The sequence below is a fragment of the Squalius cephalus genome (assembly GCF_949319135.1).
Source record: "Squalius cephalus genome assembly, chromosome: 7".
Taxonomy (NCBI): domain Eukaryota; kingdom Metazoa; phylum Chordata; class Actinopteri; order Cypriniformes; family Leuciscidae; genus Squalius; species Squalius cephalus.
Window position 1 is genome coordinate 30483046 of NC_137128.1, and position 25223 is coordinate 30508268.

The 25223-nt window shown below is 36.2% G+C and overlaps 2 protein-coding genes across 2 annotated transcripts; both read right to left on the reverse strand.

Moving 5' to 3' along the window:
* Window positions 1-4624: 4624 nt before the first annotated feature.
* Window positions 4625-9115, reverse strand: and2 (actinodin2). The gene is made up of 5 exons (XM_079876465.1): window positions 9016-9115; window positions 8575-8657; window positions 7812-7850; window positions 6360-6502; window positions 4625-6186 (listed from the first exon to the last, which is right to left on the reverse strand). The coding sequence occupies exons 2-5, from the start codon at window positions 8636-8638 to the stop codon at window positions 4867-4869; spliced, it is 1566 nt and encodes a 521-aa protein (XP_079732591.1). The 5' UTR covers window positions 8639-8657; window positions 9016-9115; the 3' UTR covers window positions 4625-4866.
* A 2243-nt stretch (window positions 9116-11358) lies between these two features.
* On the reverse strand, window positions 11359-24655 carry retreg1 (reticulophagy regulator 1). The gene is made up of 9 exons (XM_079877555.1): window positions 24096-24655; window positions 23166-23272; window positions 23045-23075; window positions 16928-17054; window positions 16263-16347; window positions 15781-15903; window positions 14955-15025; window positions 14692-14815; window positions 11359-13955 (listed from the first exon to the last, which is right to left on the reverse strand). Exons 1-9 carry the CDS (start codon window positions 24332-24334, stop codon window positions 13498-13500), a joined length of 1365 nt encoding a protein of 454 aa, XP_079733681.1. The 5' UTR covers window positions 24335-24655; the 3' UTR covers window positions 11359-13497.
* Window positions 24656-25223: the final 568 nt, after the last annotated feature.

Sequence of the window (25223 nt, forward strand, 5' to 3'; positions counted from 1 at the left end):
TCACTGGAAATCCTAACTTGCAATATTCTAAAACAACATTTGGACACAATAAATACATTAAAGGTGCTCTAAGCGATGTCATGCGTTTTTTGTCACATACAACAAACATGTCCTCACTATCCGCTAGCTACCTGTCTGGGCTGTCCCCTGAACACACTGTAAAAAAACGCGGTCTCTGTAGACAGCCCAGGCTCCACAAACCGCAACAAAAAAACAAACTGGGCTAACCCACACCACGAAACACAACAAAATGTTCCAGCCAATAACCGACAAGAAGGATTTGGGGGGTTAGTGCGCGGATGAGGAGGAGGTGGGTCTAGCTAGCCTCAACAAGAAGTGATGTCACCCTACATTAGAGCACCTTTAAGGCAATTCTAAGATTGCATTATCTGCGTTTTTCTTGTGTAGCCTACTAAAGTCTGTCAATCATCATCAGAGCACCCTTAGGCTGAATAACGCAAGAACATTAGAATTCTGCCGAAACTGTGTCTGATGTCAGCTATTAGAATAAAGCTTAAAAAATGTTTATCATAAACTAGCGCTAAGACCCAGAATCTACCTAAAATTCATGGCCAGGAGCCGCTACTGAATTCACCCAATAGTATTTCGACACCACAGGTTGCCAGTTGGCGTAAAACACAGCGTTGTAGCCACGGAAGCCAGCAAACAAACTAGGTCAGAGATCGCAGATTCTACCCGACCTAAAAAGCCTATCTAAAAACCTCAATGTCCAGAGACATATTAAAACGCGGATAAATCAACTCATCAGTTTACAAGTCATCGTCGCCTTCCATTGTGCATTGCACTCGTTCCTTGTGTGTTCTCAAACTGGCAACCCACGTGAGCGTCGAGTCTGTCCATCAAATCCATCATACAAATATGAATAACTGCGTGTTTAAAACTATAATGATCAAAACAAAGAGTGGAATAATTTTGCCAATAAAGTTTTTTTTAAGTTAGTGTAGGCTACTATAGTAGATTCAACTAATATTTTAAAGTCAATTTAATGTAATATAAGTTGAAATTACTTAAACATCCAAGTTGATTGTACTTGAAAATTTAAGGCAGCAATGTTTTTACAGTAGGCCTATCGGAAGAGTGTGAAGTGAAATCAAGGTAAATGTAATAAAATTGTATTTAATTGTGTATATTTAGGTTAGTTAATGCTAATTAATCATGCTAACTGATTAAATTAGCCTTAGCAAGACAACAATGTTTAAAATCCTATTTCCATCACAGAACACTATCAAACACAATATATTATTCGAAATGTGGTGTACACTGGGGTAGAAAAAATATTTATGACACAAAAATGACAGCTCTGATCCGTGTAAGGCCGGGCCACACCAAGTCGACGGTTGGTCGTGTGTTCCTCACAGTTGGCTCTAGTCTAGTCGGACGTCGACAGGGTTTTTTTTTTAGCATGTAGAATCGGTGAGAGAGAACTCTGATTGGCTGTTCAGCTTAGCGAATAAGTCAGTGCACGAGAATAAAAGCGAAAGTGATGAAAGCGAGCAAAGAAGTCAAGACGGTACAGAAGGCTGTTATAATTTTACCTCATCTTACCTGAGCATTTGAATGCGCAAATATTTTCATAATAACATAAGCTGACTGGAATGAAGAAGTGACTGATATTCAAAATGGTAAGCAATCACTGCTTTGTTTACGGTTTGTATATCTGCAGTCCTAGTTTCGTTATCTCTTTTTGAATGACGAAAATAGAGCCTACCTGCTGATATTTAGCCTACTTACACTCACAGAACGCACGTGCTAGTTGACGGTGGCCTTTAGTCCTTTAGGTGTGATCAAGTGCAGCTAGTTCTTTGATGTCGGCTTGGTGTGTCCCGGGCTTTACACTTCATCAGTGTGAAAACACTTCATGAGTGTAAAAAGTGTGCTTTAAAAGCCCACAGGGTCAAAAATGCATAGTTCGAAACATCACAATATGTAAACTAAGTATACCTGTCTGATATCATTGGAATGCATATTTTCATAACATTCCCCATTTTTTAAATGCATAATAAAAGTGCATAGTTTAAAGCTTATTTAAATTGATCATTTTCTGTTCCACTAGTCCCAGTATGAAATGAAATTTAGGAATTCAGAAAATCAGGATGTAGTTTTGTATGTCGTGTTACAGTCATTCAGACTGGCAAACTTATATATTCTAGAGGAGCAACAAAACTACAACTAGGCCTATATCTTAAATTAAATCTTTGAGAATAACTTGAAGCGTACCAGACAACTCCATCTGAGCCAACAGTTGAAAATGTCCCTCATGGGTTGTCAAGCCTTTGCACCATGTCATCACATGCTTCAGAGCCTGCATGAGGAGGTTGGACGTGGTGTATATATGCACGACAGTGCTGACAATCTTCTCTTCTTCTCCCTCCTCCGTGAGCACAAGGCTTGATCACACTAAAATGCAACTTTATCAATTTAGCCATAAATAAATTTTAGCGTTTTTAAGATACATTTATAAATGTATAAATATACTGAAGTCTTTATATTTATGCTTTTTTTTTGCCAGTAGGTTTGCCTGCATGGCACAGACACTTTTTCATTTGAAGCTCTGTACAAAGAAACTGTCAACAGAGTTCTGTACTGTAAGTATGTCATCCAGAGAGATTAACGTAGTTAAAACTGTTCATAAAACTAGGGCATCTCTCATTTTGGCAAAAGGTCACCTTCAGTACATGAGCCAACTTAAAATGGACAGTTTTAGGTAGATATATGACCTTCGTGTGATTTTAAGGTGCATGTAACATCTGGTTTGAAAATCGTTGTCAGACGCAGCTCCTTTAGGGCTAAACATTAGTCAAAGTCAAACTTTATTTGTCATATGTGCAATAGCACCAAACAGCAATACATGTCAGTGCTTTATTTTACAAGCTCATAGGCCCTATATATGAACTTTTTATATATATACTTTGTATGTATGTATATATATATATATATATATATATATATATATATATATATATATATATAAATAACACTTTTTTCTTTTTTTTTCAAGTATGTGTGCATAAATATAAAAGTAACATTTTCTACTAATTTGTCTGTGGTCAGTTTTGTTCAGTTTACAACGCCACTAACATACAGACGCTAACATACAAAATACATTCATATGCATTCATACATTTTTCAATGGCCACATTTCACTTTGCAGAAGTGGCATCAAAATAATCAAAATCTCTGTTCAAGGCCAGATCTGTCACTATGTTTCAAACACAAACTCACTTACTGACCACATTAAAATGAGAAACTCTGCAGCACTTCTGAATACAGCACACAGAAGTACACTGCTAATTTTTTGTTTGCTTATGCAGAGGACATATTTACCCTCATTACCATTCAGGGCTCTTTCCCATCCACTTAATGACATTCAGCTGGTCCCGCAGGTATGCAGGCCATGGAGAGGTGCAGTCAGCACAAACCGGACTCATGCTGACAGAGGCATTAAGCAACAGTTCAAAGCCTCATAGCCTTTGCTCAATCCCCTCTCAAAGCCCACCTAAGGCCAATTAGACCGTAAGGAAAGAACCACAACAGACGTGCCAGTGGTATGAACATGCAATGCTGCTGAGTCTGCATCTGGGTAACATATCCTTACTGATTTCTAGTACTTTTACACAAGTTGCCTGTCAGAATGAATTGTGTCAATAAAGTCTGTCATCAGCCTTGGAGAGAGCGTTGGATAATGCAGGGTACATTTTATGTTTTGTGTGCTTCATCAGTTCCGTTTTTAGGTAACGTAGACTTGCCTGCTGAGGGACCTTCTAAGAGTGGCATATTTGCAGTGAACTCGCAGTTTATGCATATTTCAACATGTTCACTGTCTGTGCGAGTAGTAGACTCTTTTCAAACAATCATCAAGTGCACTCACTTTTCATTTGCCTCAGGGATCTTTTGGCCAAATGCTGTGATTTAAAACATGGTTTTACAATTAATTAAATTTCCACAATAATTCCAACAATTCCACAAAGACATTTTTTTACTGTCTACAGCAGGCCTATATATAGAAGCGCAAAAATGTATACTTGGAATGCAAGTTTATAGCGTGAATGACTTAACCTATTTACCCTCAGGAGATATCTTTCTTTTTTTTTCAAGTTGAGCTCTTTAATCTGTTTTCTTGCTACCTTTTTAAAGCCTGACATTGCATAACACATTATCTTTACATGTGTGGATTCTGCATATTTCAAATATTAACAATTCAATACTTTCATTTTTGTCATAAGAGATGTACCAATATATCATATCAGGTGTTGTGACTTTTATATAAATCACACAGTGTGCAACATGAATTTAGTATCTATTTTTTTTTAATGCAAATTTTTGAATGCATATATTGCTATATGTAGCCGTATACTGGTGTAGCAGGATGTTTTTAATGCATACTCCAAGAAGATTTGAAAAACACCAATGTTTTATTTCAAGTAATTAATTTTTTATTGAAATAATGAAGCATAAAATGCTGAGGAGAAAGACATTATTTTCATCAAAGTGGTTGAAGCTACATTAAATATTTATAAAAGGGATTTGATAACAAAACTAAAGAAAATGTAACATACAGATTTAAGTATCAGTTGAAGTCATATTTACGTACCCTAATCCTACACTATTTAATACATAAATACATACTATTATCAATATCAAAACCCTCAAATCTCTTGATTTGTTTCCCAGCATGACATTTCAGGAAAAAAATGTTAATGTTAATCTATAGTTTCTAAACCATCAATGCAAAAATGATTCTTGAGTGACCCTGAATTTTTTATTTTGCATAGACCTAAACTTAAAATTTGTGCTAAATTTGTATAAGCATGATTTAATTTGTAAGTTCTGCTCCGATTTTTCTTCTCATTTCTTGTAGCCACCCATATATCCTCTCAGGAAGTCCTCGAATCGTGGAACTTGATACTCAGGAGCCACATGTTCAGGGAGAGGGTTGCCGTGACCTTGTTCTTGCTGGGCCGGCTCATCTTTGTGTTCTTTACTTGTGGATTCTGCCCTGCGCAGGCGGCAGTTGTAATCGATTTCTGGGTCACAGTCCGGATGGGGCTCAATGATGCCATCTTTGACCGTCTTCGCTGCCTCTGCTTGAGTGGACGGAGGAGCTGCAAACCTCCCACAGTTGGGGTCGTACGGGTGGCAATATGGTTTAGAATTGGCAGCACTGGCCCTCAGCTCCTGGTTGTCCACCGGGGTGCAGTCTTTATCGTAGAACATGTAGCAGTCATAACCTTCCTTGGTCTTCCCACGGACGCCCAGATGGTGACGGGTCTGCAACTCTGGGAGAACTGGAGGGGGTTTCCTGAGAGCAGCGGCTCCACCCATCAGACAGTATGGATCGTAGCGAGGGTCGCAGGCCAGATTGAGAGGCGCAGGCTCATCTCTTGGAGCATACTCCAAGGCGGGCTTACTGAGTCCAGTTAGCTTGGCAGCTGTAAGCGGGTTGCAGCCCTCTTCAAACAAAGGATTGCAAAACGTCTCTTTTGGGGTTTCTGAATTCTCTCCAGTTTGGGCTGCAGGTGCAACTACATTGGTGACGCAAAGGGGGTCAGTGGCGGGGTTACAGGAGGGGTACAGGTGATACAAACCTGAGGGTGATCTGGCCACCAGCTTGGGCTGGCAGTAAGGATCTTTGGTAGGATCACATCCAAGGTGAGCGTACGAGGGCAGAGGGCCGATCGAGGGCCTGTAGCCATAAGCAGCACGCAGGTGGTACTGCAGACACTCAGTGTCCGAAGGGTTGCAGATACGCAACAGCTCTGCTCTTTGCTCAGCTGGCAGGAAAGGCTCCAGGACCGGAGCGTAGTAGTAGTGAGCCGGTGGGGTTTTCAGAGGCAGAGGGAGTAGATGGGACAGAATTGGAGCAGGGACCTTCGCTGGAGCGGGTGAAGGCTCTTCTTCTGCAGCTTTTGGTCTAACAGCATAGAGGCAGTAGGGGTCGAGGTAAGGGTTGCACACCGCCACAGAAGCTTGCCTCACAGGAACAGGCATGACAATCTTGGCTTTGGGTTTGCTGGTGGATTCTGCAATGCAGTCTGGGTCGTCGGATTTGGCACAGGCTTTGTAAATTTCGCTCAGGTGCGTGAGGTAATGGTTGTAAGAGCGGCCCTCTTCTACTCTGTGTTTGTTTTGCAGGTAAACTAGGTACATGCGATCCATGTCCTCTACCTTTAGAGGTAATCACACAGAAACAAGATTGGGCTTATTGACTTATACTTGTCGCAATTTTTCTGAAAACATTTTTTCTTTCAAGAAAGTTGGCTTTTTTAAAATAAATATATTCCATAAAGTCTCAAAAAAGACTGTGACCATGACTTATAATCTCTGCTTTTGTAACTCACTCCCTCCTGGTTGTTGGTCTCCATGAAGTATTTATACCAGCCCCAGAAATCAGGCAGGCTTCTGTAATAGGCAACATTCCTCCTGTTGCGGACCAGCTTCTTCAGTGATGACATGCTGTCTGTCTTCACCTCAGAAACGCCCTCTATAATTGAACCAGCACATGACAAAAGCAAGTTTCAACATATAAACATCTCAATATAATGTATATTGTTTTGTGTGTGTTGTGAAGTTTTTTGTAAATGAAAGGGGTTTTTATGTATGTATACCTATTTTGAACTGGGTGCTTCATTTTTAGGCAAAACTAATGTTGGTTTTACGTAATGGCACGATATAAACTTAAACTACCAGTTAAAAGTTTACACACTTGACTAAATGTACTTTTTCTCATGGTTTTAAAACATTTTTATCTAAAGTCTTAAACACGTTAACACTAAAGGCTTAAACACAGAATTTAAATTGCACCAACAAACGTATTTCTTCATACACTACCACTCAAAAGTTTGGGGCTAGTAAGACATTTTAAATGTTTTTGAAAGTCTATAAAAATACAGTAAAAACGTTAATATTTTGTGAAATATTATTATTTATTTTCTATTTTAATCAAATTTTTTTCAGCATCATTACTTCAGTCTTTAGTGTCACATGATCCTTCAGAAATCATTTTAATATGCTGATTTGGTGCTAAAGAATCCTTTCTTATTATTATAGTTATATTCTGATTCATATTTTTGTGGCTTATGTCACACTCTTTTTTCAGGAATCTTCAAAGTTTAGCATTATTATATTATTTTTAATATTTAATATTTTTTATATACTGTATATATTTTCAGCCTTTACTGTAATGTTTGATTAATTTAATGTGTCCTTGCTTGGTAAAAATATTAATTTATTAAAAAAATTATACTGACCCCAAACTTTTGAGCGGTAGTGTATTTTATAAAATAAGAGTATTATGCTATAGAGAATATTATATCTTACATATAAGATAGTTTAGATTCATATATTTAAGACATGTATATACAGACATATGTCTGGACGTAATTCCCATAATTCCATTTTTGTTATTTTATAGTTTTGATGACTTCACTATTAATAAAAAATATGAAAAATATTGATAATTAATGAGCAGAAAAACCGTTTGACTCGCAGTGTACAGGATGAGAAGTATTAATGTGAAAGAGATTAAAATTCGCAATCCTTGGATTCTTCGCTTTGCCAGTGTATCACATGACGAATCCATAACATGGTAACATTTCTAAATGAATAACTTAAAATGATACATTTAGAAGAAGGATGTTCTAATTTAGAGCCAAGATGAAGAGAAGCTATATGAAACAATGAACCACTGCATATTTAAGTGTGCAAACTTCATGATTCATGTTTAATGGCTTTATCTCACATTAGAGTATTGATATCGCTGCCATTTACAGCTGATAAATAAAAAAACTCACCGTCTTTATTGCGCCCTACAGGACCAGCATTCAGAAAGTCTGTCACACAATGCAAAAGAAAAAACAGAATTGAACTGTTATGACACAAATGTCACACTTCTGAAAATAAGGAAAATGCCAACCGAGAACTGACTAATATGCTCCCGCAGGTGCACAGCAGGCACTTTTCCCGTCAGCGAAGGATTTGTCTTATTCTAGTGATTACTGCTCTGGCTTGGCTCTCTGAGAGCACTAAGTGCTTTAAAATGGGGCTTAAACTTCCGGGACCCCCTGCATGTGTACCTGTTAAACTACAAAGAGATTGGGGAGCCAGCCCAGAGGCTGCTGTTATAATTACCACTGCTGTAAAATAAAATGAAGGATGTAAAATGTTCTGTACGTGCAACATTATTTGTGGCATATATCTGCACCTCCAGTGGGTCTCTTCAGATGTTTATAGCTCATGGAAAAAAGTACAGTTGGCTGATAATTGCAAGGCCAGCCTTTTTACCGCTATTGTCTTCACAAAAGTGTTTACTGAAAGAGTAAGAATACACAATGCTCATTTGTTTTCTTAGAAATTATGTTTGTAAAATACTTTGACGTTCCTGCAGTTACAGTAACCTAATGTGTTTTGTTTCAGAGCTTTCTAATTCATTTGGTTCATGCTTTCTAATGTTACAGTGATTTATGTTTTGACATATGTGAGACGTGAGCTGAAACTGAACTGTGCAAAATATTAAGGATAACAGACTATTTTATTTTGATCAAAATGGATTCTCACCTGACATAAAGACAGTTGCAAGAGCCATTCCACAGATCATTACAGGTAGCGTAAGTCTGGCCATTTTTCTTGATTACTGAGTCCTGAAAACAAACAATTATCACTTGAGAGAGTGGCCATTTCAGGGACATTCCAATATTCGAAATAGTGTTAGACATTGGTTTTTCAATAGTTTACTCTTAAATGATATTGAACTTTTAACTATTTTAACTTTTAAACATGATTTCTTTTAAATATAAATCTTTATATTAATGCAACACATATTGAATAATACAACAGATATGACAATCCATATGAGATACTCCAGCAACACATCTCTTACCAGTAAAATGTAATTTCAGTGGTCTTAACTCGACCTAACATTCATTTAATAAGAGTATTTTGGAAACTCTCACTATCAGTCAACTGTATGAGAAAAAGGAACTTGTCAAAAGCATTTACCTGTTCCAGAAGAAATGTTTGAAAATACTCATAAGTTGCTGGTGGGCTCTGAAGGGGCGGACTGAGCTCTTCACACAAACCCCTGCACTCCCCTTCAAACCCTCTGTGGTGGATGGCAACGTTTTTAAGGAGCTCCATGATCATTAAAAACAAAAAGGTATGTCATATGTCAGGAGCTTGCTGTTAGCCTTACTGGGATTGGCTCTTGCAAAATCAGCTCATTGACCAATGAGAGTCCTGTAATTAGGAAGAAAAACAGCAAGATCCAGCTTGGAAGAAAGAGCCGGAGGGATGCATAAATAATCAAAGATATGCACTTTTTTTACTGACATGTAAAACAAATCTAGTTTTGTTCTTGGCAAAAATATTATTTAATATGACAAACCTGTTACTACAATGTTACAACAACAAAAATACATTTTGTGGACCAGAAATCGGCAGAATATGCAAATTCTACTTAATTGTTTTAATGTGTTTTGTTTTATTTTGTAGTGCATTACAATGAGAATCGATTATAAGACATGTTTGTCACATTAGTAATTTTGTCACCATAAAACTTTGACAAAGTCAGCACACTATTGCAAAAATATGTCCAGGTGAGTTTAGTAGAAGAATTTCTTCTGAACATACATTCATTATTTTTTGTGTGTGTAATGTAAGCTATTAAAAACCAGACCATTGCTGTTAAAAAAAATAAAAAAAATAAAAAACTCTCCCCAACAAGCAGATTCCTGTCAGCAGCTTTTTGAAGGTGTTATCTGGCAGTTTCTTCACACTCACTAAAGATTCCACAGGAAAAGCAGAAAGTGTTGACCACTGTCATTAGAAACCAATGGCAACTGAAGGCCAGAAGGTTAAAGAAAGCTATAAAGGATCAGAGATTACTGCTTTTTATGACCAGAACATCATAGATCAGAATGATGGCCTGTCAAAGATCATTTCATCAGGTGATTCTTTCAATGCAACACAAAAATGTATAATTGAAGCTACTGTATGTATGTGGCTGCTTTTGACTCAGAAATGACAACTCTGTATAATATACTGTAAGCAATTGAATGTTGAATGGTGTCCACTAAGATCCATTTATCATGATGAAGGGACAGCCGGATCAGCACATCCAGTTACACATATATAATTACACTTCAGGCTTGCTGCAAACAGGTGTTTTACATAGCACATAAACCTGCAATCCAACCTGGAAGCAGCTGAGCACACAAACATGATATGGCCTCATAATTTCAACATACCACATGTAGAAGAATGCGACGTTCCCTCAGAATTTTAGAACAGCTGGCGCCAGAGAAAACTTTAAAATCACTTAGAAGACAAAAAAAAAAAAACTTGCCCTTTGCTGTCATTACCTACCAATATCTACAGAAAATATTGAACATCAAATCATCTACCAGCCCGATTTTACAAACTTTAGTGAAATATTTTTTTCTGACAGGACGAATGTGGCATGCAAGGTAGGTCAAGGTGATAAAACTCTGAGGAATTGTTTTTTTTAATTTCTTTTTCCCCCAGTTCACCTGCATGTCTCTGTTGAGTTTTACAAGACTTGAGACAAGCCAGTTTTCACTTCTTCCCAGGTAACTCACCTTTTTGCCTTAAAGGCCAGAGCACTACTCCTTTCCCTCCACACATAATGGCTCCCAAAAGCATTTAGCTACACAAGTCACTCCTTAAAATGCACAATGTCATTGCATTAGATAGTACAATATCAAACCAAAAGAGCATTTATTAAAAAAATACATATCACAAACACTCTTTTCAAGCTCAATTTCACATGCTAAAACAATATCTTGTTCAAAACAGAGATGTAGCCATAATATGTCAAATAACTATATTTCTGCCTTGTATTTCCCAAGCCAGCATTTAATGGAAAACTAAAGACCTTTCTCAAAAGAATTCAGGCTTGTTTTCATGAAAAAATAAAGAAAAGACAATATACAAATAGCCAGAAATGATATGTATGGCACCATATAATTTACATGCCAGAAATGTGTCATGTATAATTTCATATTGTAAACCAATTTTTCTTGGATTCTGCTATATTTATCAATTTGAATCGATTCAAATAATCTGTTTGTGCAACATATCTGTATTGATATAGATATTGTGTTAAGAAAAGTACTGTGCAGTCAGTCTTTTGTTATGTTTCTCTTTCTCACATTCAGAATAAATTAATGTGTGTAGGGACTTTTTGTGGCTTGTCTGATTATTATTTTGGCCCTAAGACACAAATCACACCACATTAAGCTACTCACTTCATAAAGAAATGCAGTGGTAGTAAAAACATCTCCTGCTGGGCCTGAACCTTTAAAGGACCACCAGACGCAAAATGATGGAAGAGGTTCTTTTTAATCGTTTCAGTATGTTTAGCTATAACCTATACAGTCACTCATATTGCATTCAGTCAGATACTGTGTTAGGCTACTCTAAATCATAAATGCAATTGAAAACATTGGTGTTGTTCATTTTATCAGCTTTAATCATGAAATGCTTTCATTTTGTGCTGTTCGTAGCATGTACAGCTCAACATAAAATCCCACATAGTGATGTTAGTAACCAAGCATAAATCATTGAAACATTTCTTTATTTTATAATGCTGACTTGAGGAAAGGGTGATGGGTGATGTATGGATGGCGTGCTTTACAGGTGGAGTATGAGTAAATCACCTGGTGTCAGATTTATGAGGAGGACCATGCCTCCCCTTTACCTGGTAAACCTGCAAACCTTGAAAATACCAGAGAGAATACATTTATTATCTGGTTAATCATGCATTTGGTGACATTAACCCATACACTGAGTTACAAAAGTCTGAGCTCATTAGTGTTTATTATTGTAATTTAATTAATATAATTATAGTTTTTCCAAAAATATATATATGAAGGGGGAAAAGTCCCAGATTTTTAATGTGAAATTCGCATCCCATTCTATATGTTTTTGACTGAATTTAGAATCTTTTCTAAATCACTTCAGATATTTTTCACTCCACCTCATAGAGAAAAAAAGAGAGAAACCACTATCTTTGAATCATATGGTTTTAATTACATTCTTGAGATTGTTTATATCTATATTTTGATTATTCTCCTCCGCTCTGACAGACAAACTTGCACAGGCATATAAGGCGATCATATGTGCGTGGCAGCTATCTAGTAGAGATATATAGGAATAAATAATATATTAAAATTTTTAAAAATGATCAAACTGACACCCGATTAGAGTAAATTTTGGATAGCAGTCATAGTGAGTGGCTAGAAATTCATATTCAACTACGTTATTATAGAAAGCGGTTGATGCATCTCAAAACAAAATTCATAATACATCAGTAGTTTGTTAGAAACACTAAATTTAGATACACACCAAGCACCACACTGTGAACAGAAACAGTCTTGGTTATATGTGTCTCTGTACATTGATGAAAAGGCAATTATGAATAATGGGTAAATTGACAAAAGACAGCTTTCTTTTCACAGAAAGCAAATAATGATCCTCAAAGAGACAATTTGATTTATATGATTGACTAAAAGTGCAATTGTCTTCTCTCTACATTGTTCTTAGAGATTAAATACATGTCCCATGTTACTTTTGACTGAAAATTAATGTTAAGGTTCTTTGTATTAAAGAGACAGAAGAAGATATTTTGAAGAATGTTGCAAATGATTTTATCTATAAAATGAAAGTCACCGGGGTCCAAAACAATATTAAACACCACTGATAGAATATTAATTTTTAGCTAAACCATCTCTTTAAGCACTTTTTGATGAATATTTATATGAATATAAAACATAATCTGTTCAACTTTGATGACTAGGCCCATGTGCCTAGTTGGTTCACTCTAAAAAAGGTGCAAATCGAAACAAACAGGACTATCCATGCAAAGGATTACACTAAGACCACCGGCTTTTCAAAAATCCTTCATAAAAAAATTCAATAAAAAAAGAAAATTAGAAAACAAAAGATTTCAAATAAAAAAAACATATTCACCACATGTGTACTTCACTTGAAGGTGTTTCTGTCATTTAAGGGCTGTCCTGATTGTCAGTTAGTGGGAGGCCCTTTCTTTTTGGCCATGACGCTTTTTAAGTAGAATAGAGAAAAATATTTGGCAGCAAAATATGGAGTATCCTGCATCTGCCAGCCTTTTAACAGCTAAACTAATGACATTACTCTGGTCCTTAACCCTCTGGTCATTGGCGGGTTGGAAGTTGACAGGAAACATTGTGAAAATAATTTCCTCAAATGACCAACTGAGATGGAGCTACGCCAAAACCAGCCACTATCGCGTTCCCCGTGAAATACCCAATTAGCCTCCCTTCCAAAGATTGACTTTGTTTTTATAGCAAAACAACTGAATCACGCCAGCAAAGTTAAACAATGGAATACCTTCATCACTCTGGACCTTGCCCTGTAAACCCGACATTTATCCTCCCACCCACATCCCATCACAGAGGGAAGCGGACGCCCCTCTGAATAAGATCAGTGGCGCCCCAGTAGTTTGGACAGTAAGCCTGAAGAAGATTGGCTAGGTTTAGGCGGATCTGCACGGCTCCCCCGGTCCAGCCCCAGCTCGCCTTCCAGCTGTTCCAGCTCTGATTGGTCCAACAACTCAAAGTCCTCTGCCTCACTGTCTGACTCTTCCTCCAGGGCCTGGACCAGCGCAGGCGCTACCGCCGCCTCCAGGCGTTCCTGCATGGCCGCGGTGACAGCTGCCGTAATTACGTCTCCAGCCAGCCTCTGCACAACCTCCAGGGCCTGGACCACAGGTTCCTCCTCTGACCGTGTGGACCCAATCCTGCTGGGATGGGCTGGAGGGGTGGGCATTCCAATGCTCAGGTCTTCATCGTCCTCTCCGTTTGTCACCAAGCCATTGTCCAGGGAGGGAAACTCTGGCAGTCCACCGGCGAAGACTTCCTCGTCACTTCGTGGGTCTGAGTCTGTATGAAATAAATACAGCAAATAAATAATAGAGAAAACAATCACATTTTTAAAAACTGAATGCTGAAATTGAAATTTGCATGTATTCACTGGAACATAATTTGTCTAATATCCAATATCATTAGAACAGTATAATAGATAATACTTTGAAGAATGACTTTCTAAACTAGAGGTCTGGCATACATTTTATTAATAATTATTTATTACTAATTTAAGAGTTAAAATAACTGTCTTTATTTTATTATATTTTTAAATATACTGTATTATTTTTTCAGAAAACAGAAGCAGAGAGTGCTACACGGGTGTCTTTAAATAACCACTGGTGGTCATTGGATGAACTGGAGGTAAACATCAAATTATGTGGACGAAAAACTCCAAGGCACTCCTGTGGTAAAGTCAACAGCCTTTAATGAACTTGGCTAAATCATTCAAACCAGTTAAAAGTAGATCTACGCGTTTCGACAACACAGCCTTCTTCCGGACCTGTTTTTAAGACAAATGTCTTGAAATACAAAATCTGAACAATGTTTTCAGGTGTAGTAACCGTAGTATAAGCGGAATAATTGACTCCGGGCTGTTTAATTATTGAAAACTAATGCACATCCGAGGTGTAACGGCCACTACGCTTCATGCCGCATCACCACCTTGGGTGTGCATTATTTTTCTAATAATTTGACGGCCCGTCGTCAATTATTCCTTACTTCATACATTTCTGTAAGAGATAAGGGAGCTTACCCTCAGAGTTCTCTGTCTGAGGTGTGTTTCCCTCTGAAAGGTTGAAAGTGCCATTGTCTGTCCACGTTACTTCAGAGACCTCTGTGTCTGATATAGACAGCTCTTTGCACACAGTGGAGTCCATCTGTAATAGATCTCTCAATATTAGCTCACACATAAACAAGAAATGGACATAGTTATATATAACATATTATTGCCATATCATGAAACCCTCCCGAGTTTTCAGTGGCACATGATAAGCATGGGTGTGACAGTGCACTGACCTTGGGGAAAAGTGCGGACAGATCTGCTTCAATGCTCTCTCTCTCAGCTTGTGACTGGAGTATCCTTTTCTCTGAAGCAGGGAAGTAATATGAATAATGCAATTCAGAAATGACTTTAAATTAGTGCTGACAAATCGATTAATCACGATTTATCACATAAAAGTTAGTAAATATACTAATATATATATATATATATATAAAATTTTGTGTGTGTGTGTGTATGTGTGTGTATATATTGATATGTATATAATCAATTTGACAGCATTACTGAAATATTTAATTTAAACAGAAAAGAATCAATAAAATACTTCAGTGTAGTTGAAAAGAAAAAAAAAGTGCTATGTTTTATGTTTATTAGTGTAACGCTCTGTTAGCTTAGCAACATGCTAATGCCAAACTCCATTGAACTCAATTATAACAAGTGCTATATTTGTGGTGCAAGGAGATGCTCCAAATCGATCCAAATCGGTTACTTATGAGTTTCCATGCAGCGTTATATTAGTATTATTTAAATACTATTATAGTATTTATTAATATTTTGTCATTTGAGTTTTTGTTAAATATTTATATAGCTTTAATTTGTTTTTATTTCAGTTTTTTAAGATTTTAATCTAATATTTAGATTTTATTTCAGCTTTATTTAAATGAACAATAATTAAAGGATTTTTAATAGCTTTTAATTTTAGTTAACAATAACAGTTTCCATGAAGGTTAGGATGCTGCCTACATGGCTCATAGGTTTTGAAACAGAGCTATAGCCTTTCTAGTATAATGTAAAATTCAGAAATGTAAAGACATTTTGTGTGTGAATGTATTTGAGACTAACCATGATTCTCCTTGATTTTCTTAAGAAACTCGCCCACTCCAAAGTCCAGTTTCTGCAGAACTGGTTCCAACCACATCCCAAACTCATGTGACGACACCAAAGGCCAGAGAAAAATGCCCAGCACTGCAGTAAACAGATGTACAAACTATTAATGTAGGTGTCACACTTACCAGTGTTTCTGAACCTGCTGACTGCTAGGAAGAAAGAGAAACCAGAGACTGAGTGAGAATGTCGTCCTGGTTACATTACTAGGAATCCACTATCACATGACAAACGGACTGTTGGATGTTCTCCATGTAAATGGAGGTTCTCGGGTGTGCTGGAGGTAAATCCAGGAAAGGGTCCGCTCTACTTAGCCATGACGCATGGTTACAATCTTGGTTACAATGTTCATGGTTACATAAACTTAAGTGAAAAGGTATGACAAAAAAACTATTGGTTGTCTTTTTTGTGTATGTAGGCAGCTCTAACTTACCACTTACCTAAGATGTATGAAATAACAACCCCTGGAATGTAACGTCCAAGTATTGCCAGAAAAGTACACATACTGCACACCAGCAGACAGAACTGCAATGACACACAAATTCACAATGTCTCAGTTCACTGCAAATGGATAGACATTAAATATGTATGGAAAGTTAATATAACATGCTATTCTACATGGAATACTTTGAAAAATTAAAGTATTATTTAAAAAAAACGACAGGTACAAAAACAGAAAAACAGGTACAAAAGCTGTCACTGAGGCGGTACCCTTTGTACCCAAAGAGTGCATATTAGTACCTAAATGGTACATATTGGAACCTTTTTAAAGGGTATTGTCCCAGTGACAGCTTTTGTAAAAAAATTTCTGAGTGTATTAAAAAATATAAATATTAAATCAAATGAAATTTTATATTAAATCATAATATTATTATTCATTGATACTGATTAATATGAATTATTATTAATAATAATAATTACTATAAGACCACTGTAACTAATTCCATTAAAATAAAGAAATTAAGACAAAATGGGGAAAATGTAGAAGAAACTGAGACTTGTTACATGATACCCAAGATACTTGTTTTCCTTATACATTTATACAATCTTGATGTGGGTGTAAAAAAGAATGTGTTATGCGTCATCTACTCAAATCCATCCATACCTTGCCTGGATTCTGCTGCTTAAAAGAGGAAGTCTCCTCAATGAACAGCTTGAGGCTTGTCCAGAAGTCTGTGAATGGAGATTCTGATCCAGACTTGCCCTCCTGGACAGAATCAATGACCTCCCAGCTACAATTAAAAGACCAGTGTCATAGATGATCATTAATGCTGAACCAAAAGTAAAGACTGACCCTTTCTGAAAAAGCACTTAATTAATTAATTAATTAATTAATTAATTAAATAATTTAAACAATTTACATTTCTTTTCATTATCACTGCATTTATGTTAAACATATATACTGCAATATACATATACACAAATATATATATATATATATATATATATATATATATATATTATTTGTAGTGGCCTCTCAACCTCTGAAACTATGTAATATTACATTACTATACTATACAGAATGTTTAAATCATGTTTTGGAAGATGGAAATGATTAAATAATAATAATAATAATAAAGATTAATTTAGACCTTAGTCCTTAAGGCTTAGTCATGTCAAATAATCAGATGAAAAACGTGTGATGCTGCACAATCTGAACATATAAAGGTGACATAAATAAGCTACAGTTTTTCCACACTGATTAGATCAGTCAATGTCTCAATTTTACAAAATCAGGTCTTTAATAACCAGATTACATTAGTTATTCAGTGCGTATGCTTTTGAAGACATAATCTAGCACTATTGGAGTGAACGCTGCATGTGTGAAATAGTTCACAGTCTGAGTGATGATTGCAGACATGTACAAAAGGATTCTTCTCACTTTTAACTACAATGGGTTCATGAGATATCTGAAATGTAGTGGACCTAAAAAAGATTTTTATATATTTTTTATATATTTATATATGATGATATATAAATTGATTTATATATGAGATAATTATTGCACATTGAAATGCTTTTCGATTTGAGGGTTCACCTTATGTTGCCATTCATAGATTCTGATTTTACATATTAATGGATTGATGGGTCCTTAACTGACAGATTACATTAACAAACATATCATTAATCACATAAAAATGACTATTTACACATTAATGATTCTTTGAGTCCACTGGGGTCAAAGTTAAACTCTTTGATGACATTAAATCACATTTGAAATTATATAGAACGTTTACAGGTAGTTAGTTTAAATTCTTTAAAGCTAATAATAACATCTGGTAAAAAGTCTATCAAATATATTTTTTGGTCAAACATTTGGCTTTCAATGAATTAGTATGACTTTTAGAACGGGGCATCTGAGAATTTCTTGGCACTAGAAAAGCGTCTATTAACAGGCAGCCTGTTAATGCCTTTGATCTCTGGTTATGCGCCCTTACTCTTGTCCCCTCACAGCTGACGCTCTATATTTCCCATGACCAAAACAAACCAAACAACGCCACCTAGAGTAGGTAAATGTGTTGAAAGTTTTAAACTGATCGACCCCAAAAGTTAGCAAAAATATGCTATAACCCAAGCAATTAGGCTGTCTCCTACAGATCAGCTCGAGCTGTGTTTCCTCCAAAAGGTCATAAACCTGTCACCTCCAACATTGCAGAGACATGTTTCCCCACCGGAGGTTTCCTATTAAACAGGGCGCATGGGGTGCATGTGACTATGAGGCAACAGAGCTCACATTAGCATTTCACCATCGACCATGTGGCAGATACAAGCCAATGTGCCAGAGAAAGTGCAGGTCAGGCTTGCCCAACCCAGAACAGAGCTGACGACTGGAGATCAATGAGGTCTAATACTCACATGACACTTGTAAAAGTGTGAAGACATTTCATAAGATAACATCTTTTGTTACATCTTTCGAGAAATCTGGTTGTCGACTTATGCCATGTGGTGTTTGATAGTTAACACTATTTGAAATCATACTGCATGCATGGCATGTTTGCCACTGGTAAATATGTTGCTAAATAGGCTATTATTATGTGAAAACCAAAAAAGTGAACATTTGCTGTCTCAAGCGAGTCTTAAATCTTTTAAATCCAAAGAAAATGTGTAGAAAAGCCTCTAATGTCTCTGCAAATGCCAACAACAGGTGACTCTGGATTCTGAAAACCTAACTGCTGGACTAGCTGACTCCCATGCTAATCGCTAAAACAACACAGAAAGCTACTTGTCTGACACTCAAACAGGCCCGGTGACAGGGCACTAAAATAGCCCAAAACAAACAGCTGAGGAATGGCAGTTAAAATCCAGTGTCTCTTAATTTGTAAAATTAGGGCAGCAGAAACACAGGCATTGCCAATTGCAGTATTTTAACAATGCTATTAGCCTGTCTGTGGGTCTGTCCACTTAAACCTCATCACACATGACTGACAGGTTCCACTGCTGTGGAATACCTCTGCAGTCCTTGTGACAATCAACATGAAATTCCCCCTAGCAAATGTTCCAAAACAAGGGTCACCATGGAGACCGCACGACCCCTGATGCGTCTGATACATGACTGACATTTATAAAAATTCAGAAGAAGCTCATATCAGAAAGATTAAAGCAAAGTTCTTCAAAGACAAGTATTACTTGATTAATATATAACACCTTTTTTCTTTTTCTTTTTTAAAAGACAAGCTATACATTCAAGTTATCAGAGATATAAGACTAGCCACTTGAAGGTATAACACACATAACACTAATGCTTAGTATTCAACGTTAACAACCACTCTGTCTAGTTTGTACCAGTTTCTTCAATAGAGTTTTTAATTTTACCTCAGTGCTGATCCATGGTCTTCAGCAGTCATCTCAAAAGCTCTAGGTTTCAACATAAAAAGCCTTCAGAAGGTAAGTCAGAAGGTGAGTGTGTCAGTGATAAGTTCCAGAGTTCAGACAGAGTCACAAATGAAGTGTCTCATGAAGCCACACGAGCTAGTGTTTATGTTGATCAAGGCCTGAGCTTCACTATTTCAACCAGTCAGGTCTAAAAATACCAGAGTCACACAGCATTCCACAAGCAGGCATCATACAGACAACGCTGGGGCATGAACACACACACGTACAAACACTGCATATAATACCCCCTTAATACCCCCTCTTCACAGAATGAGACCCTCTAAAGGGTATTTTGAATAACACTGAAAAATGATCTCCATACAGGTACTTGGGTATCATTTTTACAGGAAAGCTACTTCTTGACGTCACAAATATTATATGTTCTTCCCATTGATTTATGTAATCTTATTTATGAATTAATTACATTGAAAATATAGCTACATTTTATGTAAATGCTATATACTGGTATAAAATTATACAATTGATTAATTATTTATATTTTCCCACAAATATTCATTTGGGGCAGGTGGTCACACTTTTATTGGTTTTGTTCATTATTTACATGCATGTGTTTTAAATGGTATAACATAAAATTTTCACAAATTTCCATTTGGGGCAAGTTGTCATGTTTTTTTATTCTTTCTATCATTCACATGCGCTTTGAAAGGTATAAAATTTATTAATTAAAATATTTATTGGCCAATTTTTTTTGTACATTTAACATTTGCCATTTCCACTTTTTCCTGAAAAGCCTATAATAGGATATGTTCAATCAGCCCAGCTTACCCCACAGCATGTGCCAGTACCATTTTCCCTGGTAAATAATGGTGGATATGTTCAAAAACTTTTTTTTGTAAGACTTCAAAAGATCTATGTACAGAAATTGACATTAAAAAATGAACATTCACAGAGAAATATTCAGTGGAGTAAAGTGTGAAAACTTGCCCCGTCTCCCCTGTATATACAGATAGTAACAGTCTTTTTTATTATTTATATCACTTCTATATTTATCTTATTATTATTTGGTCATTTGACTGTGATGAAAGCAACGTGACTGGTCAGTTGGTCAGCCAACAGCTAATAACAGTAATGTAACCATCACTCAGTCTTCCTCCAATGGGCAGCTGAGTCTCTAACCACACCCTTTGTTATTTAGTATACTGTGATGTGATTGGCTGGGACATTCCCATTTCCTCCCAATAAGAATGGTGAGGAAATGCAAGAAAGGATTACCATCACTCCTGGATGCACAACTGGCTGTGTCATTCTACTCAACTTGCCACGCACAGGCACAAAGTCTGAAACATAAACTCAAGTTTCACAACATGACATGCCTCCACTGGACAAAACAACCCACACTAGAGCATACGTCACAATACAGACAAACAACGCTGAAGATGACAAATATTAGTACAAATTACTGCACTACGTGAATCTAGCAACAACAACAAAAAGTAACTAAATTGGAATATAAAAAGACTTTTCTTAAAGCTCTTAATGTGAAACTACACTTTAAATGTCATGTTAACATCTATGAAAATACATCACTGTAAAAAAAAAAAAAAAATGTTCCCCCTAATTGGTACCTTAATCAAATTACCTGTCATTTCAACTCATTTTTTTTAAGTCCTGCCTAGTTGCATTATGTAATGAGTTTGTAATTGGTTAAATTATTTTGATGAGTTAAAGTAATTGAAAAACATTTTGTCATGACATATTGATCATATCAATTCTTACAGAAATACATAAAGTAGAGCACAACATAAAGAGCTTTGATCCCATAGCTATTGGGAGGGGGGGGGGGGGGGGCAGGGGGCAAAGAGGTCAGTGTGAAGATCCGGGCGAAGGCAACTGTTGAAACAGGACTCAAATCAACAGCAGCCGGCAGAAATGAACAAACTGAGGCAATCCAGCAGCTGTTGGTCAAGTACTCGAGGTTTTAATGAGGCCCGCCTCACATAAACACCACACTGACGATTACTGCACTGGCATCTCACCCGCTGGAGCACAATGGTGCCATTGCATTTGTTTTCACCATAAGCATGCAAACAATGACAGAGCAAGTCCGGTCAGAGTACAGCATGGCGCAACCCGGATTAAAATAATGGAAAGCCGAAGGCCAATGATAAGCAGTATTGGATAAATTCATCAAGCCTTCCACTAATCCAATACTTTAACAAATTTAGGCTGACTTTTCAATGTTCTCATATGCAAAGATTTGATGAAAATATTGATTATATAATGTTTGTTGACTTGGACACTCTTGGAAAATAACTCATGGTATATGAAAAAGGTCAACAGTGTCGAGCGTTGCTACGTTTCGAGTGGGTCAGGAGTACTTTGTTAGATTTCTTAATTAGTCTTGATCACACAACAGTGCTAATATCACTAAGCTCACATGACAGGGTTTATGAATTGCTGTATGTCATCAATAATGCCAATAAGAGTCATAGGACACCCTCTAGTGGTTACAGGCTGGACTGTAGCTGATGAATGGGACATTTTTAAAACATCTTACACATTTGTGCCATTTCAGATGCAAGTTAATTTTTATTTAAAAATATGTAAACTGCGGTTCAAAAGTTTAGGGTTAGTATATATATATATAAAAAAAAGAGGTACCACTTTAACTAATGTTAACAAATGAAACCTTATTGTAATGTATTAACTAACATGAACTAACTATGATCTAAATATTTGTTACAGTATTTATTAATCTTTGTTAAAATTAGTTAATAAAAATACAGCTGCTCATTGTTTGTTCATGTTAGTTCACAATGCATTAACTAATGTTAACAAATACAACTTTTGATCTTAATAATGTATTAGTGAAATTAACAAAGATTAATAAAAGTACAGTTCATTATTACTTCATGTTAACTCATCTAGTTAACTAATGTTAACTAATTAAACCTTATTGTAAAGTGTTACCAAAAAATAAATTAATACTTATATTCAGGACACATTAAATTGATCAAAAGTTATTTATAATGTTACAAAAAAGGCTGTTCTTTTGAACATTCTGTCCTGTACATATTACACATCCTGAAAATGTGTCTCAGGGTTTCCAGAAGAATATAAATATTACGGTTTTCAACATTGATCATAAATTTCAGCTTTGCCTTTACAGGAATAAAAATACTAATTTTATTTTAAAATATATTAAAATAGAAAACAGCTATTTGAACTTCTAATAATATTTCACAATATTTCTATTTTTACTGTATTTTTGACCAAATAAATAGGAGACGTCTTTCAAAAACTTTGAACTTGTGTATATTAGGTCAGAATTTGAAACTCGTTCTTTAGCTGCATGATTGAAGTATAGGTGTGCGTGCTCTAAATTTACCTGCTTGTCATACTCTTCCATAGAGCAGCTCCTATAAAGAGGAAAATAAACATCAGTCGAATTTTGCTTCCATTCTTATGAGTGACACGTTAGAGCATTATGGGACGAAACAAACCCACACCTCTTGATCTGGAAAGAGCCACATCTCTCATTAGCTGTATCATCACTAAGAGAGCTACACACATGGAGATAAGGCTGAACACTCGACAGGGACTGAGGGAAACGAACCTGCATGGAAAAAATAAACAGAAACAGGTTTCCTATCTATAAACACATGCAGTGTTATAGTCAACAGATATCTATCACGTATGCTATGTACAGTGCTTGTTTTTTTAAGATAAATGCTGTGAGATTATCTAAATCTAATATCTGTCATCATACCTTTAACATTAAACAATTATAACGTTAATCGAACATTAAACAATTATAGTACACGCTCATGTTATTATTTATGTTTACAAGTTACCTCTTATGTAAAATCATGTGCTTTGAGGGTGAAACTAATTCCAATAGGAACACCAGATTACTACTTATACAGTCGTTAACCCAGATACACTATTTATCCACATTCCACAACAAGATTTTTTTAAATCTAATGTAAGCAATGTATCCATTGACAGCCTTTGTACATGCAGGGAAATGCAAATACAATTTTGAATTGAAATTTTAAAAGTTTTTCTTCAAATATTTGTTTATGTTATGCAAAGGAAACAATAGCAAAAAAGATAGGCCTACAATACTGGCACTGTACTTATAGCAATGAAACTGAAGTAAAAATCATTGCAAACACAGATACAGAGAAACTGGTCAAGGGAGAATGCCTTAAGCAAAAGCACTGTTAGGCCTGCTGATTTAATTCAATTAAATGCAGTGCATTTGGAAAGCAATAAAGACTGACCCATATTAATTAATGCAACATTTTTTTAACTCCCACATCATGATGTCTCAAATGAGAATATGTGAAATTTGCATTCATGCATTCTGCGTTCAAGTGATATAATAAAAATAGCCTGTGTGAATAAGAAAAAATACGCTGCGTCATGTGTCTCACCAAAACGCTATATTTGTAGTTACGAAGAAAGCGGAAGTCCATAATGGTCTATTCCAGTTAATCAGCTTTGATATTCGACACGGATAATTGCCTGCAGGGTATGAGACTCTGGAAGGTTGCTCTTCCTCTTTCTCCGCCATCTCTCCTCCTCCACCTGAGTTGAGTGGTCTGGAAGCTCTCTTGCTCACCGGCTCCACCTCTGAAGCATCCGGGCTGCCGCATCCACCCTGATTAGCCATAGCAAACGAACGCGAGCCCGCTCCCCGCTCCTCACGCGCACTGCCAGCTGATATTTATTTTGTTGTTGTTTAGTCGCTGACGTCACTCAGAGGCAGCCCCGGATTTCTGTTGGGAACTCTTACGTCATCGTTAAATCAGATGCGTGACTTAACACCTGCTCTAGGTTGCCTATGCATCCGGCTTATTGCTCGAAATTAAGCCAAATTAACGTTTTTCTTGATTTCATTCATATTACATGGAAATAATGCATTTTCTTCTTCTTCTTCTTCTTCTTCTTCTTCTTCTTCTTCTTCTTCTTCTTCTTCTTCTTCTTCTTCTTCTTCTTCTTCTTCTTCTTCCTTCTAGTTCATCACCAGCCACCATTCTAAAGCTTATGCCTGTGCAACTTTCCGGTCGAAAAAGGACAAATATTTCTTCTAAAATACAAAGTATGAATGAGCTCTATAAACTCTTTAACCACTAGGGCGCAGTGTACATTACTGTACATTGCTTGTAGAAGGAGTTAGCCACTTATAGTGGAAATATAAAAATAAATAATAGTCTAAAAATGGCCTATAAAATTCTTATTATTAATGTCTAAAAGTTGTTTCTGCGGTTTAAAGTTGTAATGCTTTTGAGAGCGTACACTGTAAAAAAAGTTGCTGCCTTAAATTTTTAAGATGTTTAAGTCATTTCAACGAAAGTTGAAAACTGCTAAACTTATTTTGACGAGTTAAAGCAATGTAAAAACACAGGTTGTCAACTTATTTATTTTTAATCTATTTTTTACATATACTTAATCTGTCATTGGTTAAAAGTTAACATAATTGACTGCTGCTAACACTGATGACATTCATACACGATTTTATCTTGGCTGTAAGGTGAGAGATATTTTTAACACTAGTGAAA

Coding starts and splice junctions, on each gene's coding strand:
- retreg1 (XM_079877555.1), bottom strand. CDS start 24,334: ATGGCTAATCAGGGTGGATGCGGCAGCCCGGATGCTTCAGAGGTGGAG. Junction 14,816..14,954: donor TGTCCGCACTTTTCCCCAAG/GTCAGTGCACTG, acceptor GATCTATTACAG/ATGGACTCCACTGTGTGCAA. Junction 13,956..14,691: donor TCAGACAGAGAACTCTGAGG/GTAAGCTCCCTT, acceptor TATTTCATACAG/ACTCAGACCCACGAAGTGAC.
- and2 (XM_079876465.1), bottom strand. CDS start 8,638: ATGGCCAGACTTACGCTACCTGTAATGATCTGTGGAATGGCTCTTGCA. Junction 6,503..7,811: donor TGTAGGGCGCAATAAAGACG/GTGAGTTTTTTT, acceptor GTTCAATTATAG/AGGGCGTTTCTGAGGTGAAG. Junction 6,187..6,359: donor AGACCAACAACCAGGAGGGA/GTGAGTTACAAA, acceptor TTACCTCTAAAG/GTAGAGGACATGGATCGCAT.